This window comes from Amblyraja radiata, chromosome 35, assembly GCF_010909765.2.
Source record: "Amblyraja radiata isolate CabotCenter1 chromosome 35, sAmbRad1.1.pri, whole genome shotgun sequence".
In the NCBI taxonomy this organism is placed as follows: Eukaryota; Metazoa; Chordata; class Chondrichthyes; order Rajiformes; family Rajidae; genus Amblyraja; species Amblyraja radiata.
In genome coordinates this window covers 8,575,571-8,593,664 of record NC_045990.1, presented here as the reverse complement: position 1 = coordinate 8,593,664, position 18,094 = coordinate 8,575,571, and the positions used below count along the sequence as shown (strand labels likewise).

Genomic DNA, 18,094 nt, shown 5'->3' with positions numbered 1-18,094 from the left:
TAGTTTAATTTAATTGAATTTAATTTAATTTAATTTAGTTTAGTTTATAACTCAGCGGGTCGGGCAGCATCTCTGGAGAAAAGAAATACGCAACGTTTCGGGACCTTTCTTTGCATCATGAGTCTGAAGGAACGGTCTCGATCAGAAAACGTCACCTTCTCTCCAGAGAGGCTGCCTGACCCGCTGAGTTACTCCAGCATTTTGTGTCTATCCTCGGTGTAAACCAGCACCTGCAGGTCCTCCCTATACATCAGCTATAACAACCTGTTCTGTGAACCGCCTACTCCCCTAACATCAGTCTGAAGAAGGGTCTCGACCCGAAACGTTACCCATTCCTTCTCTCCAGAGATGCTGCCTGTCCCGCTGAGTTACTCCAGCATTTTGTGTCTACCTTCGATTTAAACCAGCATCTGCAGTTCCTTCCTGTTCCTGCAACATTGTACTGTTCTGTATTGTGTGCTCTAGAACCTGTGTCTCGCTGGGCTCAGCAAACTGCGAGCTCTAACAAAGGTGCAAACTTAGGGCCGACTTCAAAAGCTTTCAAAGTGTCTTATTTACTCCAAAAAAAAAAGTTTGGAGACTCATCAATTTCATAACTCGGAGGCCCCGCCCCCTCCTGAATATTCAGTTCGTAATTTGCATGTAAATCACCTGTATGAATATTAATGAGGGAGGAGTCGAGTCCCTGTTGAACATTTGGTAAAGTAGAGGCAACCTGTTAGAGACTGAGAAGTTAAAGTGAGTGAGTGAGTGAGCGGCGGGGCTAACCTGGAATTACTATGGCCCTTGCAGAAACAGTCCTGCCTTCAATCAGCTCATTCGCCAACCCCGTCAACTTCCAGGAGAAACAGGACGAGATCATTAAGGTAGGAAGTTTTCCCCCCAACTGCAGGAGGCTGGTCCCGGGACGTGGAGAGGACACGGGACACTTGGCTGGGGGTGGGCAGCGCAGCGCAGCGCTGGATGGATGGGGTCCTCGTCCCTTGTCCCGCCGCCCGGCGCTGCTGCTGTAACTTGGGTCACAGAGTGGATGGGAGACGCAGGTTGCTTGTAGTGCCGGCTTTCCGCAGCCCTGCTCAGGCACGGATTGCAGGGCTGGAGGCTGCGGCGTGAAGTTGGAGGTGTGTACTGGAGGGCAAGGTGCCGCTTCAGTGGCGGCTCCCACGGGCTGTGGGTGACAGCGTTGTGTGTCTGTGTCACTGCGTCTGTGTGTGTCTGTGATGTGTGTCTGTGTGCCTGTGTCTGTGTCTGTGTGTGTGTGTGTGTCTGTCTGTCTGTGTGCCTGTGTCTGTCTGTGTGTGTGTTTCGGTGCCTGTGTCTTGTGCGTGTGCGTGTCACAGTGTGCGTGTCACAGTGTGCGTGTCAATGTGTGTGTGTGTGTGTGTATATTTCTGTGTGTGTGTGTGTGTGCGTGTCACTGTGTGTGTGTAACTGTGTGTGTGGTGTATTTGCTGAGTGTGTGTGGGGTATGTGTTGTACGTGGTGTATTGTATAGTGAGTGTGTGTGATGAATGTGTGTGGTGTGTTTGTACTGTGGGGTGTGTGTGGTGTGTGTGTATGCGATGTGTGTGTATAGCGTGTGTGTGCGTGGCGTGTGTACAGTGGGTATTGTGCACGTACATTGTGTATTTGTACAGTGGGTGTGTGTGTACACTGTGAGCACACTATCACACTGTGACATTGCTTCAATTAGTTATGAATGCAAGGAAAGTGGCTGTATGTGTGTGTGTGTAACTATGTGTGTGTGGTGTATTTGCTGAGTGTGTGTGGGGGCTTGGTTTGAACTATCTGGGCTCTCTCTGTAAAGCAGATGAGACTTGGTGGTGCGGGCACTGTCACATTGCCCTTGGGGTTTGGGGGTTATCCGTGGCTGGGGCTGGGCTGTGCCGGTGATGAATGGTGAGGTGTGGGTGGTGAGATGGAGTGGTAGAGGACCACTACCCACCCCACCAGTGGACAGCGGTGTCAGCTCCCACGAGTGCGAAGGGGAGAGACGGATGGAGAAGGGAATCTGGGGGAGAGCTGAGTCCGTGAGGGGGAGAGTCGCCACTCACCCACACACTTTGGGCAATTTGACCGACCAACCCATACATCTTTGGGGAGAAAAGGAATAGGTGAGGTTTCGGGGCGAGACCCTTCTTCAAGCCGTCTGAAGAAGTGTTTAAGAAGGAACTGCAGATGCTGGAAAATCGAAGGTACACAAAAAATCTGGAGAAACTCAGTGGGGGCAGCAACATCTATGGAGCGAAGGAAATAGGCAACGTTTCGGGGCGAAACCCTTCTTCAGACTGAAGAAGTGCCTCAGCCTGAAACGCCACCTATTCCTTTTCTCCAGAGATGCTGGCTGGCTGTCCTGGTGAGTTACTCCAGCATTTTGTGTTTATCCGCGGTGTAAACCAGCACTTGCGGTTCCTTCCTGCACATTACATCTTCGGATGTGGGTGGGAACCGGAGCGCCCGGAGGAAACCCACTGCGGTCACAGGGAGAACGTGCAGACTCCGTGCAGACAGCAGCAGAGGACTAGATTGACTTGGGTCACGGCGGCTGTCCCACTGTCCCCACCCGCTGCACCACTGAGTCAACCTGATGGTGGTTGGGAGATGGGTACTTTGATGTACCTGGGAGAGAGGATTGTGAGTTAATACCCAGTGTGATTCCTGTATCCCCTGTCTCACCAGCATTACCTCAGTGTCTGTATTGTGATACCAGGCTGGATTATAAGAGGCAGGATCTTAAGCATACAACAGCAATGTGCTGAGCAGTGACCAGTCCAGCACAGGAACAGAATAATGGCTCTCTCAATGAAAGGACTACCTTTAGGAAACAGATGAGGAGGAATCTCTTTAGTCAGAGGGTGGTGAATCTGTGGAACTCATTGCCACAGATGGCTGTGGAGGCCAAGTCAATGGATATTTATTTGGTGGAGATTGACAGATTAGCCAGGGTGTCAGGGGTTATGGGGAGAAGGCAGGAGAATGGGGTTGAGAGGGAAAGATTGATAGGCCAGCCATGATTGAATGGCAGAGTAAACTTGATGGGCCGAATGGCCTAATTACTCTCCTAGAACTTGTGAACAATGACCATAGAACCATAGAAAATAGGCGCAGGAGGAGGCCATTCGGACCTTCGAGCCAGCACCGCCATTCATTGTGATCATGGCTGATCGTCCCCAATCAATAACCCGTGCCTGCCTTCTCCCCATATCCCTTGACTCCACTAGCCCCTAGAGCTCTATCTAACTCTCTCTTAAATCCATCCAGTGATTTGGCCTCCACTGCCCTCTGTGGCAGGGAATTCCACAAATTCGCAACTCTCTGGGTGAAAACGTTTTTTCTCACCTCAGTCTTAAATGGCCTCCCCTTTATTCTAAGACTGTGGCCCCTGGTTCTGGACATTCCGAACATTGGGAACATTTTTCCTGTATCTAGCTTGTCCAGTCCTTTTATAATTTTATATGTTTCTATAAGACACCCCTTCATCCTTCTAAACTCCAGTGAATACAAGCCTAGTCTTTTCAATCTTTCCTCATATGACAGTCCCGCCATCCCAGGGATCAATCTCGTGAACCTACGCTGCACTGCCTCAATCACAAGGATGTCCTTCCTCAAATTAGGAGACCAAAACTGTGCACAATACTCCAGATGTGGTCTCACCAGAGCCCTATACAACTGCAGAAGAACCTCTTTACTCCTATACTGAAATCCTAACATTCCATTAGCTTTCGTCACTGCCTGCTGTACCTGCACGCCAACTTTCAGTGACCGGTGTACAAGGACACCCAGGTCTCGCTGCACCTCCCCCTGACCTAACCTAACCCCAACCTAACCATGCCAAGATGCCAAGATATTCAAATCCCTTCAACCAATCTGACCAGGGTCACGGCCTGAAACTGTCTGACTCACTGAGTTACTCCAGCACTTAGTATCTTTAAACCAGCCTCTGCAGTTCCTTGTATCTCCTTTGTCTGCACGTGATCCATAACCCTCCATTCCCTGCATGTCTGTGTCCCTATCTAAATGCCTCTTTAATGCTACCATCATATCTGCCTCCACCACCACCACCCCTGGCAGCACGCTCAGGGACTCACCACTCTCAGAGTAATAAAACTTGCACTGCACACCTCCGTTAAATGTTGCCCCTCTCAGCTTGAAGTTATGCTCTCTGGAGCAGGAGATATTTAGACATACAACAGGAATGCCCTCAAACAAACAGAAAGGCTTTAAGAAGCACTCCCCAAGTCAGCTACCACTCTGATGAAGGGTCTCGATCCGAAATGTCACCGATTCCATTTCTCCAGTGATGCTGCCTGGCCCACTGAGCTACTCCAGCACTTTGTGTCTATCAGCCACATTCATTGCAAGATCACTCGGAGTTGGATGGTGACATTAACTGGAGCAACTGCAGGGCGTTTTTGTATTTGAGTCTAAATCTATGCACCTTGAGCAAAGTGTGGCGGAAGCTACAAGTGGGAGATGAATGTGCAAGCACGGTGGCGCAGCGGGTAGAGCTGCTGCCTCACAGCGCCAGTGAACCAGGATCCTGACTACCGGTGCTGTCTGTAAGGATTTTGCACCTTCTCCCTGTGACCACGTGGGTTTTCTCCGGGTGCTCCGGTTTCCTCCCACACTCCAAAGACATGCAGGTTTGTAGGTTAATAGGCTTTGGCACTGTAAGGCAGCAGCTCTACCGCTGTGCCACTGCGCGCCCAATGTGCCATTTTCACTTTCACTTGGCATAGTATTTGGCATGGACATTGTGGGCCGAAGGGCCTGTTCCTGTGCTGCACTATTCTATATTCAATGTTCTCACCACTGCCTCCTCGTCCAGGAATGCTCTGATGTTAAACCTCCCCTCCTTGAGTTAAATTCCCAATGCTCCCTGTCTGTTGACGCTCCTTCAGATCTGCAACCATCCAGTCTTCCTGACATCCTGAATTTAATTGTGTGTCACCATTATGCTTTCAAACACCTAACGCCGAAGCTGTAAGATTTTTTTCTGGTCTTCCCTGCCTCTCGAACTCTCTCCTCTCCTCAAACCCTCTCTCTTAAACCAAACTTTTGATTGCCCAAGTCTTTATCCCCCTTCCCCCCCCCCCCCCCCCTCTCACATCAGTCTGAAGAAGGGTTTCGGCCCGAAACATTGCCTATTTCCTTCGCTCCATAGATGCTGCCTCACCCGCTGAGTTTCTCCAGCATTTTTGCGTACCTTCTCTTAATGTGACTCGCCTCAGTTTATTTCACAATGCGCTTCCCAAGTTCCTACATATTCCTTGTTGAAGCTACCGCATAAATGATTATTAATATTGTTTGATTTGGCTAGCGGCAATAAGAAAGTTATTGGGCTGCATTTGTTTGAGATACAGAGCCGGCTTGCCAACAGCTATTAAATATCATGGCCAGGTTAATCCAACAACTTGGTGCATACGTGCACAGAAATGTGATCGCCTGTAGTGTTACTGCAAAGTTGAAGTTGTATCTAGCATCATGTTAGACTGTAGAATATTCCTGCATTCATGTAACGGAGATAATGTTGCCTTGGGGAAAGCTGCTGACCCAATCAATTTTGTTTGCCCGTAAAAGTTCTTTGTAGTAAATTGAGAATCATTTTTGAAAATAATTATCACAAGGGAATGGGTGACAGAAACTGCAGTAAGGAGAGAGAAGGGATAGAGTTGCTGCCTTGCAGCGCCAGAGACCCGGGTTCCATCATGACTATGCGTGCTGTCTGTACGGAGTTCGTACGCTCTCCCTGTAACCGCGTGGGTTTTCCCCAGGTGCTCCAGTTTCCTCCCACATTCAAGGGACGTGCACACTTGTAGGCTAATTCACTTCTGCCCCTAACTGGGATAACATAGATCTTCTGTAAAGGTGATCGTTGGTCGGCACGGACTAGGTGGGCCGAAGGGCCTGTTTCCACATTGTATCTTTAAACTAAAGAGTCTGCCTCCTAATCAACACTGCACATGGCGATTTCCTGCTCCCTGATACGGGTATTCCAATCTTCCAATCTACCTCATTGCGGCACTTGTACTTTTTTGCCCTGCACTTTCTTTGTAGCTGCAACATTGTATTCTGTCATCGTGTCTATGTCCTCATTCGTACTACCCTGACGTATGGTATAATTTGCCTACATAGCGTGCAAGATGCAGCTTTTCACTGTATCTTGTACACGGGACAGCTATAAACCTACACAAGGCCAGGTGCAATCATAAAAAGATTTGCATAGAAGTGGTGCTTTACATTTCAACAGATACTAGTCTCTTGAGATATGGAATTCCCTTCCTAAACCTCCCTATCTCTCTCCCTCTCTAACGTTTTGTAACAGAGATATTTCTTGAAACCTGCCTTTGACTTGGCATTTTGTCACCATGTTTGATATGTAGCTGGGTGTCAGATTATGTTTGATATCAGTTCTGCCAAAAAACGCCTTGGGATGTTTTTACGATATTAAAAGGACCTTTAGAATATAACTTGTTGCTGAAATGCAAAATGAAATTTAATACCCAGTTATAAAATCTTGGTGTAGAAGGGAACTGCGGATGCTGGTTTAAACCATATAACCATATAACAATTACAGCACGGAAACAGGCCATCTCGGCCCTTCTAGTCCGTGCCGAACACTTACTCTCACCTAGTCCCATCTACCTGCACTCAGACCATAACCCTCCATTCCTTTCCCGTCCATATACCTATCCAATTTATTTTTAAATGATAAAATCGAACCTGCCTCCACCACTTCCACTGGAAGCTCATTCCACACAGCTACCACTCTCTGAGTAAAGAAGTTCCCCCTCATGTTACCCCTAAACTTCTGTCCCTTAATTCTCAAATCATGTCCTCTTGTTTGAATCTTCCCTACTCTCAATGGGGAAAAGCTTATCCACGTCAACTCTGTCTATCCCTCTCATCATTTTTAAGACCTCTATCAAGTTCCCCAAAGATAGACACAAAATGCTGGTCACTCAGCGGGTCAGGCAGCATCTCTGGAGAGAAGGAATGGGTCGAGACCCTTCTTCAGACTGAGAGTCAGGGGAAAGGCAAACGAGAGTTACAGAAGATTGAACGATGAGATATAAACCAAATGCAATGAAAGATATGCAAAAAAGTAATGATAAAGGAACCAGGCCATTGCTAGCTGTGGGCTAGGTGTAGAGACAATGAAATTCACCAGGATTACATTGAAACTAGTACAATGACTGGGGATGGAGAGAGAGAGAGGGGGGATGCAGGGGTTACTGGAAGTTGGAGTCATTGCGAGCTGCCCATGTGAAATGTTCTTCCAATTTGCGTTGGGCTTCACTCTGACAATGGAGGGTGACTTGGGAAGAGGAGTAGGGGTTCCAATACTTTGTCTCCAGGCACAATCTGGATATCACCAGGAATTGGGAATGAAATGATGAATTGCATCTTTGACTTACTCCATCCGGCACGACTCTCTCCGGAGCTACACAAAGCAATGTATTTCATGCATTGACAGTGCACGCAATGTGTAGTGAGGCGGGACTAAGGACTTGCTTAGTTGCAGCTTGTTGCAAGATATCTTGCTGTCACAGAGGCTAATTGTAGTTGGGTGGGGAGTGCAAGTACATGCAATCTTCTGTCGATTTCATGTTAGAAGAAACCAGGAAAAGAAAAAAAAATCAAGGGCTTTTCCTCCGTGTTCGTTTAACGTTTGATAACGTGATATTTTCAGTCGCTTGTAAATTCAAGTCGGAAAATGGACCCAATATCTAGTTATTTGTCACAGTCAAATCCTGGTTCCACATTTACGTCTGAAGAAGGGTTTCGGCCCGAAACGTCGCCTATTTCCTTCGCTCCATAGATGCTGCTGCACCCGCTGAGTTTCCCCAGCAATTTTGTGTACCTTCCACATTTACACATGCGGGCGATGCCAAGAACTCATCTTCCTGCACATGATCCCCAATCCCTCTATTCCCTGCACCTCGGGTGCTGTCTATGTGGAGTTTGCACGCTCTCCCTGTGCTGGCATGCGGGTGCTCCGGTTTCCTCCCACATCCCAAAGGCTTGCGGGTTTGTAGGTTAATTGGCCCCTCTGTAAATTGCCCCCCTGGTGGGTAGGGAGTGGTGAGAGAGTGGGATAAGATACAAGTGGTGTATGGACAGGTGGTCGATGGACTTGGTGGGCTGAGGGTCCTGGTTCCGTGCTGTATCTTTGAATGAATCAACCTATGTTGGAGTTTTATCGTCCTCGCCTCATAAATGGACCCTCAGAGTGAGACCCTGCTGTTTGTGTGTGCCAACTCCAAGCACATCTCCCAGCACAGCTAATCCAGTCACCAGCCAACACACAAGAACACGCATGATGCACAGGCAAGTCTGAACACGGGTTGGAATCTGTTGGCTGACATTGCAACATGTTTACGATCGCTGGTCGGTACGGTCTCGCTGGGCCGAAGGGCCTCTTTCTGCGCTGTTTCTCCAAACTCAACTAAACCTGGTCTCCTGGTGCACACCAATTTTAATAAATCAATTTGAACAGCAACTCAATAGACAATAGGTGCAGTCGTAGGCCATTCGGCCCTTCGAGCCAGCACCACCATTCAATGTGATCATGGCTGATCATCCCCAATCAGTACCCCGTTCCTGCCTTCTCCCCATATCCCCTGACTCCGCTATCTTTAAGAGCCCTATCTAGCTCTCTCTTGAAAGCATCCAGAGAACCTGCCTCTGAGGCAGAGAATTCCACAGACTCACCACTCTCTGTGAGAAAAAGTGTTTCCTCATCTCCGTTCTAAACCGTGAATGATGAGTTGGCCCGGGTGCTGGACTGCACACAAAGCCCAGCCAGCGGGGCCAGCTGAGGGGGTTTGCCCCGGGCCACGTGATGTCGCGTGCAAAGTCCGGCGCCCCATCCAACTCATGAACCGATGATCGGCCATGGGAAGGAGGGGTGGTGGTGTCGGCGGTAAGCCAAGGTCCGAAGGTCGGACAGCTGGCTGAGCTGCCGACCGATGGGCCCACGGGCGAGGTGCTGCTGCTGCACTCCATGGGCTGCACTACATCGGGACGGGTGAGGCGGGGCTGGACGCGGCGATTCGACACGATAGTGGGGTGGAAGATTGCAACCTTCACATGGTCCACCCTGTTTCGACGAATGCAATCAACCCGGCGTGCACAATCAAATAAGATCAAATAGAACAAGTTGGCCTGCAACTTTAGGCTGTGCACACCATACGCAAGAAGAAGACGACCTGACAGTCCCATCGACCCGAGTAGTAGCAGTCAAATATGGGACAAAAGCGATCCCGTATGGGACAAACCAATTTAGCCCAATATAAGGGATGTACCGGCTAATAAGGGACAGTTGGCAACCCTACTGGTGAACCTATGCTGCACTCCCTCAATGGCAAGAATGTCCTTCCTCAAATTAGTAGACCAAAACTGTGTATAATATTCACAGTAAACTCCCCTTCATTTGTTTGTTTGTATTGGATTTGATTCCTGGAGTAAGGCAGAAGTCTAAGGATTGAGGTGTCATTGTTAGCGTTGACAGATCTGTCAGTTGGGCAGTTGAGCACGTTCTCCATGACTGCACGGGGAGACTGCTGCAGAAGTTTGCAAACATGCAGCGTTGACAGTATCTCCTCACGAGCCAAAGCATGCATGCATTGTTGCCGAGTCTGGCCTAGAGTCGTACAGCATAGAAACCGGCCCTTTGTCCAACTTGCCCACGCCCACCGACATGTCCCATCAACACTAGTCCCGCCCTCCTGGAGTTTGGCGCATATCCCTCTAAACCTATTCTATCCATGTAACTGTCTAAGTGCGTCTTAGTATCTTCCTCAACTACTTCCTCCGGCAGCTCGTTCCATACACCCACCACGTTTTGTGTAAAATAAAAAGATCCCCCTCTGGTTCCCATTAAATCTCTGCTCTTCGGAACAATGTCCATGTTCTCTGTTTATTGTTACCTCCACAAAACGAGTGACGATTTGCATGGTATTTATCTGATTGTCAGATGCAATGGTATTTTGTGGAAAGCTTCCATTTGCACGCCATCCAGTGATATAAAAACTAACCATGCATGAGTACTATCAAGGACAACAGATAGTGTAACAGATCCATGTTTCTATGTAAAGAGAAAAATGCCAGAGCACAGAATAAACTCAGCATTGAAGCATTACAGTTACATAGAAAAAGGCCAGTGTCCACAATGAGGTTGGTTGGAAGATCGGGACTACACTCTGGTTTATGAGAGGACTGTTCGGCAGTCAGGTAACAGTGGGGTTGAAGCTGTTTCTGAATCTGGTGGTATGTATTTTAGTATCTGCTTCCCGATGGTAGAGTGGAGATGCCCGGGGTGAGAGAGATCCTATGTAAGTGTACGTTATTGTGCGTAGGAGCGTTACTTTCTTTATTCTTCACATTGTGGGCATAAGTGATGTTTCAATCATGTATGACATGTATAGGAAGGAACTACAGATGCTGGTTTATACCAAAGATAGACACAAAATGCCGGAGTAACTCAGCGGGTCAGGCATTAGCTCTGGAGAAAAGGAGAAGGTGACGTTTTGGGTCGGATGGTCTGAAGAGGGGTTCCAACCCAAAACGTCACCTAAATGTCTGATCTGAGTTACGCCAGCATTTTGTGCCTGTCATATATGGTTTGGTTTAGTTTAGTTTAGAGATACAGCGTGGAAACAGGCCCATTCGGCCCAGCCGGACCATGGGTTGTACGCTACCCACTGAAAATGAAGTGCTGTTCCTTCCAATGTATATGCGAGTCTGGCGAGTGGATTATATGCGAGGGGATTTCAAGTCCCTTTTTCAGACCTTCCCAGCAGTCTGAAGAAGGGTCCTGACCCAGAGCATCGTCTGTTTGTTCCCCCAACAGATGCTGCCTGACCCGTTGAGTTCCTCCAGCACTTTTGCGGTCAGATTGGTATTCCAGCGTCTGCGGTTTCTGGTGTCTGTGTTGAATATTTCTTGCCTGGTGCTACCACAATGACATACGCAAACGTCCACTTTCACCGGTGAGGAGACTCATTCTAACTTGTGTAACCTCATGCCCTGAGGTATGGGAGCAGCAACTAGGAAACGGAGGAGGCCATTCATGGATGATCTTCTATCATCTTTCACATCTCCTTCTCCAGGTTCCTGGTCCACTTGCTTCCAAGATCTCGGACTATCCTTGATTGGACTTTGCTGGCTATATCTTGCACTAAACGTTATTCCCTTTATCATGTATCTGTAAACTGTAAATGGCTCAATTGTAATCATGTGTTGTCTTTCCGCTGACTGGATAGCATGCAACAAAAGCTTTTCACTGTACCTCGGTACACGGGACAATCTAAGATGTATGGATCCATCCATGGACACTCAGTTACTGAGATATTTCTCCTGTCTCGATGCTGAATTGTGATCCGATTTTCCGGGAACGTAGTTGCCACTGCATTCATTTCTGTGCTATGGATCTCAGCCATGGTTTGGGAACACCTCCATACAAGACCAGCAAGAAATGGGGGAGAATTGTAAACGCAGCCCAGACCATCACACAAACCAACCTCCCTTCCATTGACTCCATCTACACCTCACTCTGCCTCGGCAAGGCCAGCAGCAGAATCAAGGATCACCCTGGTCACTCCCTTCTCCCATCAGGCAAGAGGTACAGAAGTGTGAAAACACACACCTCCAGATTCAGGGACAGTTTCTTCCCAGATGTGATCAGGAAACTGAATCATCCTACCAACAACTAGAGAGTGGTCCTGAGCTACTATCTACCTCATTGGAGACCTCCGGGCTATCTCTGATTGGACTTTATCTAGCACTAAATGTATTCACACTATTCCCTCTGTCATATATCTGTACTCTGTGAATGCCTTGATTGTAATTATGTATAGTGTTTCCGCTGATTTGTTAGCACGCAACAAAAATGTTTCACATTAACTCTGTACACGTGGCAATAAACTCAACGAAACTAAGCCAACCTAACAAAATGGGTGATGAGACTGATCCAAGGTGGCAGTGTGCCACACTCCCAAGGAGACAAACGTTGCCTATTTCCTTCGCTCCATAGATGCTGCTGCACCCGCTGAGTTTCTCCAGCACTTTTGTCTACCTTAATCAGTCTGAAGAAGGGTTTTGGTCCAAAACGTTGCCTATTTCCTTCGCTCCATAGATGCTGCCTCACCTGCTGAGTTTCTCCAGTTTTTTTGAGACAAACTGCCAGCCTCTTCTAGAAAACATAGAAAATAGATGCAAGAGTAGGCCATTCGGCCCTTGGAGCCAACACCATCACTCAATATGATCAGGGCTAATCGTCCAAAATCAGTGCCCCGTTCCTGCTTTTACCCCATATCCCTTGATTCCTTTAGCCCTAAGGGAAAAATCTAACTCCCTCTTGAAAACATCCCTTAATAATAATTTTATATGTTTTGAAAAGATCACCTCTCATCCTTTTAAATTCCAGTGAATATAATCCCAGCCTTTCATAGTATGTCAGTCCCGCCATCCCGGGAATTAACCTGGGAACTCTCTCTCTCTCTTCAAAATTAGAAGCACATCTGTCAAAATGGATGAAGGGGCCGCACAGCGTTGCAGCGGGTGGAGCAGCTGCCTTGCCGCACCAGAGACCAGAGGTGCTGTCTGTGTGGAGTGTGCCCGGTGACCGCGCGGGTTTTCTCCGGGTGCTCCGGTTTCCCTCCACATCCGCAAAGGAATAAACCTTTGTCGTTTACTCCACCCATCTGACAACCCCCCCCCCCCCCCCCCCCCCCCCCCCCCCCCACCTCACCTGTGAGTACTGATCATTTGCCAGGCTTGGTCCCACCATTTCCTCATCTCTCCAGCTTTCTCTCCCCCCCCCCCCCCCCTGCCCCAATCTGAAGAGTGGTCCTGGCTCGAAAGACCACCTGTCCAGTTCCCTCCACAGATGCTGCTTGACCCAATAGACAATAGACAACAGGTGCAGGAGTAGGCCATTCGGCCCTTCGAGCCAGCACCGCCATTCAATGTGATCATGGCTGATCATCCCCAATCAGTACCCTGTTCCTGCCTTCTCCCCATATCCCCTGACTCCGCTATCTTTAAGAGCCCTATCTAGCTCTCTGTTGAAAGTATCCAGAGAACCTGCCTCCACCGCCCTCTGAGGCAGAGAATTCCACGGACTCACAACTCTCTGTGAGACCCTCCAGAGTTTCTCCAGCACTTGGTATTTTTGTTTTTATTATCTACTATGAAATAGTTCTTTATGAGCAGATATTGGATATGACACCAAGATCTCCGCTTACTCCTTGAGAACCCTTCTAACCAAAGCCATTCGAAGCTTTCTCTTTGGAGATCAGAGTGAGCTACAATATCTCCAGATTAAATCAGTGGCGTTTGGCCCAGACCCCACATGTTGCCCACTGGGCCACTGGAGTAGAAGCTGCCTCAGCTGTCGAGTTTATTTCCAAAGACAGACTCAAAGTGCCGGAGTTACTCAGCGGGTCAGACAGCATATCTGGAGAGCATGGATAGGTCGACACAAAAAGCTGGAGTAACTCAGTGGGACAGGCAGCATCTCTGGAGAGAAGGAATGGGTGACGTTTCAGGTCGAGACCCTTCTTCAGACTGAAAGTCACGGGTAAGGGAAACAAGAGATATAGACGATGATGTAGAGAGATATGGAGCAATGAATGAAAGATATGCAATGTTGGAAGGAACTGCAGATGCTGGTTTAAACCGAAGATTAAGTTCCTTGTTTAAGAAGGAACTGCAGATGCTGGAAAATCGAAGGTAGACAAAAAAACTGGAGAAACTCAGCGGGTAAGGCAGCATCTATGGAGTGAAGGAAATAGGCAACGTTTTGGACCAAAACCTTTCTTCAGACTGATTAAGTTCCTTCCTATGTTTATCTTTGGTTTAAACCTGCAGGAATCTGAAGTTCCTTTCCTGAACATGGATAGGTGACATTTCAGATCAGGACCCTTCCTCTGTCCCGACCTGAAACATCACCTATCCATGTTCTCCAGAGATGCTGCCTGACCCCCTGAGTTACTCCAGTATTTTGTGTGAGTCTGAGGAAGGGTCTTGACCCGAAATGTCTCCTCTGGAGAACATGGATAGGTGACGTTTCAGATCAGGACCTTCCTCAGCCCCGACCTGAAACATCACCTATCCATGTTCTCCAGAGATGCTGCCTGCTTGACCCGCTGAGTTACTCCATCACTTGGTGTTTTCCACCTCTCCATTGCCTATCCGTATCTTCCAAAGAGTCTGAAGAAGGGTCCCTGCCCGAGACATCGCCTGTCCATTCCCTCCACAGATGCCTCCTGACCGACTGAGTTACTCCAGCACTTTGTGTCTATCTTCGGTATAAACTAGGCTTTCGGTAACAAGCTGGGCTTGTACACTCTGGAATTTAGAAGGATGAGAGGCAATCTCATTGAAACATATAAAATTGTTAAGGGTTTGGACACGCTAGAGGCAGGAAACATGGTCCCGATGTTGGGGGGGTCCAGAACCAGGGGCCACACAGTTTAAGAATGAGGGGTAAGCCATTTAGAACGGAGACAAGGAAACACTTTTTCTCACAGAGAGTTGTGAGTGTGGAATTCTCTGCCTCAGAGGGCGGTGGAGGCCGGTTCTCTGGATGCTTTCAAGAGAGAGCTAGATAGGGCTCTTAAAAATAGCGGAGTCAGGGGATATGGGGAGAAGGCAGGAACGGGGTACTGATTGGGGATGATCAGCCATGATCACATTGAATGGCGCTGCTGGCTCGAAGGGCCGAATGGCCTACTCCTGCACCTATTGTCTATTGTCTAAACCAGCATCTGCAGTTCCTTTTTCTTAGAGTTAATCTCCACCCCTCCTTTTGCTTGTAGTTGACTTTGTACAGGGTGTACAGGTTTTCTCCAGGCGTTCCCTAAACCCTGCTGAACTTGGCGGGGGCGGGAGGGGTGGGGGGGGGGGGGAAGAGAGACAACCTTGTAGTCCGATCAGAGAGATCAGACGCCTTAACTCGTTGCATCCTGTTGCCAGTCAATGTCGGCAAACAGCTTCTGTAATGAGCTGCTGCTGCTACTGTCGTTCCTGATTCTGTCAGCACAATGTTGCCTAACCTGTTGGATATGGGGAGGGATTTGGCTCAACCCCGAGACTGCCGGCATCGTCTCTGCTCCAGCACCGCCTTCAGCTTCCAGAGTCCAACTTTCCTTATCATCACCTCCTTCAAGAAACCCCTAACACCAAGAAAGTCCAGGCCAGTTCACACCGTATAGATACCCCCGCTGTAAGCTGCATAACATCAGCTGGCCAGCTAGCTGGAGCTGTCTATTTAACTTGGAAGTCAACACATTTAATTCCTATTCGGTCAACTGTGTTTGCCTATTATGAGTCAGGATGTTGGCATGCCAGTCGGTGGAGAGGGAGTGCTACTTAGTGGGAGGAGAGGAGACGAGGCAAGGAGTCTTTTCAGCTCAGTTTAGTTTATTGTCACGTGTACAGGAATACACTGAAGAACATCTTGTCGCACGCGATCCAGTCAGCGGAAAGACAATCGAGTCACACACCGTGTACAGATACAGGATACTCTGTTATCTTATGAGGTAGATGGTAGCTCTCTAGTTGGTGTTCAAGTTCAAGTGAGTTTATTGTCATGTGTCCCTGTATAGGACAATGAAATTCTTGCTTTGCTTAAGCACACAGAAAATAGTAGGCATTTACTACAAAACAGATAAATGTGTCCATATACCATGATATAAATATATACACACATGAATAAATAAACTGGTAGTGCAAATAACAGAAAGTGGTTGCTAATAATCAGAGTTTTGTCCGAGCCAGGTTTAATAGCCTGATGGCTGAGGGGAAGTAGCTATTCCTGAACCTGGTTGTTGCAGTCTTCAGGCTCCTGTACCTTCTACCTGAAGGTAGCAGGGAGATGAGTGTGTGGCCAGGATGGTGTGGGTCTTTGATGATACTGCCAGCCTTTTTGAGGCAGCGACTGCGATAAATCCCCTCGATGGAAGGAAGGTCAGAGCCGATGATGGACTGGGCAGTGTTTACTACTTTTTGTAGTCTTTTCCTCTCCAGGGCGCTCAAATTTCCGAACCAAGCCACGATGCAACCGGTCAGCATGCTCTCGACTGTGCACCTGTAGAAGTTAGAGAGAGTCTTCCTTGACAATCCGACTCTCCGTAATCTTCTCAGGAAGTAGAGGCACTGATGAGCTTTTTTGATAATTGCGTTAGTGTTCTCGGACCAGGAAAGATCTTCAGAGATGTGCACCCCCAGGTGATAGGATGGTTCAGTTGCCTGATAACAGCTGGGAAGAAACTGTCCCTGAATCTGGAGGTGCGCGTTTGCACACTTCTGTACCTCTTGCCAGATGGGAGCGAAGGGAGTGGCCAGGGTGCGACTGGTTCTTGATTGTGCTGCTGGCCTTGCTGAGGCAGAGTGAGGTGTAAATGGAGTCAATGGAAAAGGGAGGCTGGTTTGCGGGATGGTCTGGGCTGCGTCCACAATTCTCTGCAATTTCTCGCGGCCTCGGATGGAGCTGTTCCCAAACCATCGAGTGGTGCAGCCCAATCAAAACGCTTTCCACGGCGCATCTGTAGAAGTTGGTGAGAGTTGTTGGGGACACGTTGAACTTTCTGAGCCTTCCAAGGAAGCAGGGGCGTTGGTGTCCTTTCTTGACCATTGCTTCATCCAGGACAAGTAGATGGGGATATTTACTCATAGGTGCTTGAAGCTTGCAACCATGTCGACTTTGGTGATAGGGTGGTTCCGTGAGAGAGAAAGTTGAGTTTATTGTCACGTGTATCGAGGTAAAGTGAAAAGCTTTTGTTGCGTGCCACCCTGTCAATGGAAAGACAATACATGATTACAATCCAGTCGATTACAGTGTAGCCTAGTTTGGTTTGCACATTGTTCTGTGTGATCTAGAATCAATACCCATCCCTGAACTAACGTCACAGTTTAACATGTGACTGAGGAATGCTGCCTATAATACTCGTCTCTCCAGCAGAGATGTTGAACTACATGACGTTCAGCCGCCGACTGTCTTGGCGCCTGTCTGGGTTATTGCAGGTTGAGGAACACCCTGCCTCTTCTCACAAACTCACTCACTTAAAAATGCAGTTGGCCCGAACAATTTCCCCTCGCGGCTCCCAGGCGCTTGTAAATTATCTATCCTGTTTTCCCACAACCGTTCGAGAAGTCAAGTCGAGTCAAGTTTATTGTCATCTGCACAAGCAGGGTGAGGTGCAGGCACAATAAAAATCTTGCTTGCAGCAGCATCACAGCCTCTCTCGGGCAAACGCACGCAACAACATAACCCGTGTGTAGGAAGGAACTGCAGATGCTAGTTTAAACCGAAGATAGACACTAAAAGCTGGAGTGACTCAGAGGTTACCTGAACCTGGTGACGCCGGACTTCAGGTTTCTGTACGTTCCACGTCAAGCAGTAGTGTGCCAAATGTTCTGGGACTGTGGCTGGAGGAATGCTGCATTCAGGCAGATGAGATCAGTTTAACTAGGGTAGACAAAAATGCTGGAGAAACTCAGCGGGTGAGGCAGCATCTATGGAGCGAAGGAATAGGCGATGTTTCGGGTCGAGACCCTTCTTCAGACTAAAGGGTCTTGTGTTCAGAACAGACATTGTGGGCTGAAGGGTCAGTTCCTGTGCTGTTCTACGTATATTCTTTATCCTATATCAGGAGGGGATGTGGGGATATAATGAGCAGTGGGCAGGTGTTATAGACCTGCACGGGAAGGTAGACACTCCCGCCCCCCACGAGTCTCGGGCAGATGGGGCTCATCAGCCTGGGAAGGCAGTCCATCTTGGAGAGGGAAAACTCTGACACAACAGACTGCAGTAGAGCTGCTGCCGTTAGGCGAAGCCACACCACTAAATAAGGAGGGATTACCCTTGATGGCCTAGCATGGCAAGGCACTACACAATGTCAACCCAAGCAAGGGGGAGGTTAGGGCAGAAACTTGATCAAAGAATCGAGATTAAAAAGAGCAGTAAGACTAGTCTTTCCAGTCTTCTGGCAGGAACATCAATTAAAAGATTGCTTAGAGCCAAGCCTTGTAGATTCAACATTGTGTTCTGTGGGACAGTCGTGATCTTTAGACTTTGATCTGCTTC

At 48.3% G+C, this 18,094-nt stretch overlaps 1 protein-coding gene across 1 annotated transcript in view; it reads left to right on the top strand.

Annotated features, from left to right (window-relative positions):
* Window positions 1-660: 660 nt before the first annotated feature.
* Window positions 661-18,094, top strand: part of LOC116991901 (Krueppel-like factor 1) — a 36,467-nt gene continuing 19,033 nt past the window's right edge. Inside the window, exon 1 of the mRNA XM_033050880.1 lies at window positions 661-866. Within this exon, the coding sequence (XP_032906771.1) occupies window positions 780-866 (87 nt within the window). The 5' untranslated portion in view covers window positions 661-779. The remainder of the gene's footprint in view (window positions 867-18,094) is intronic.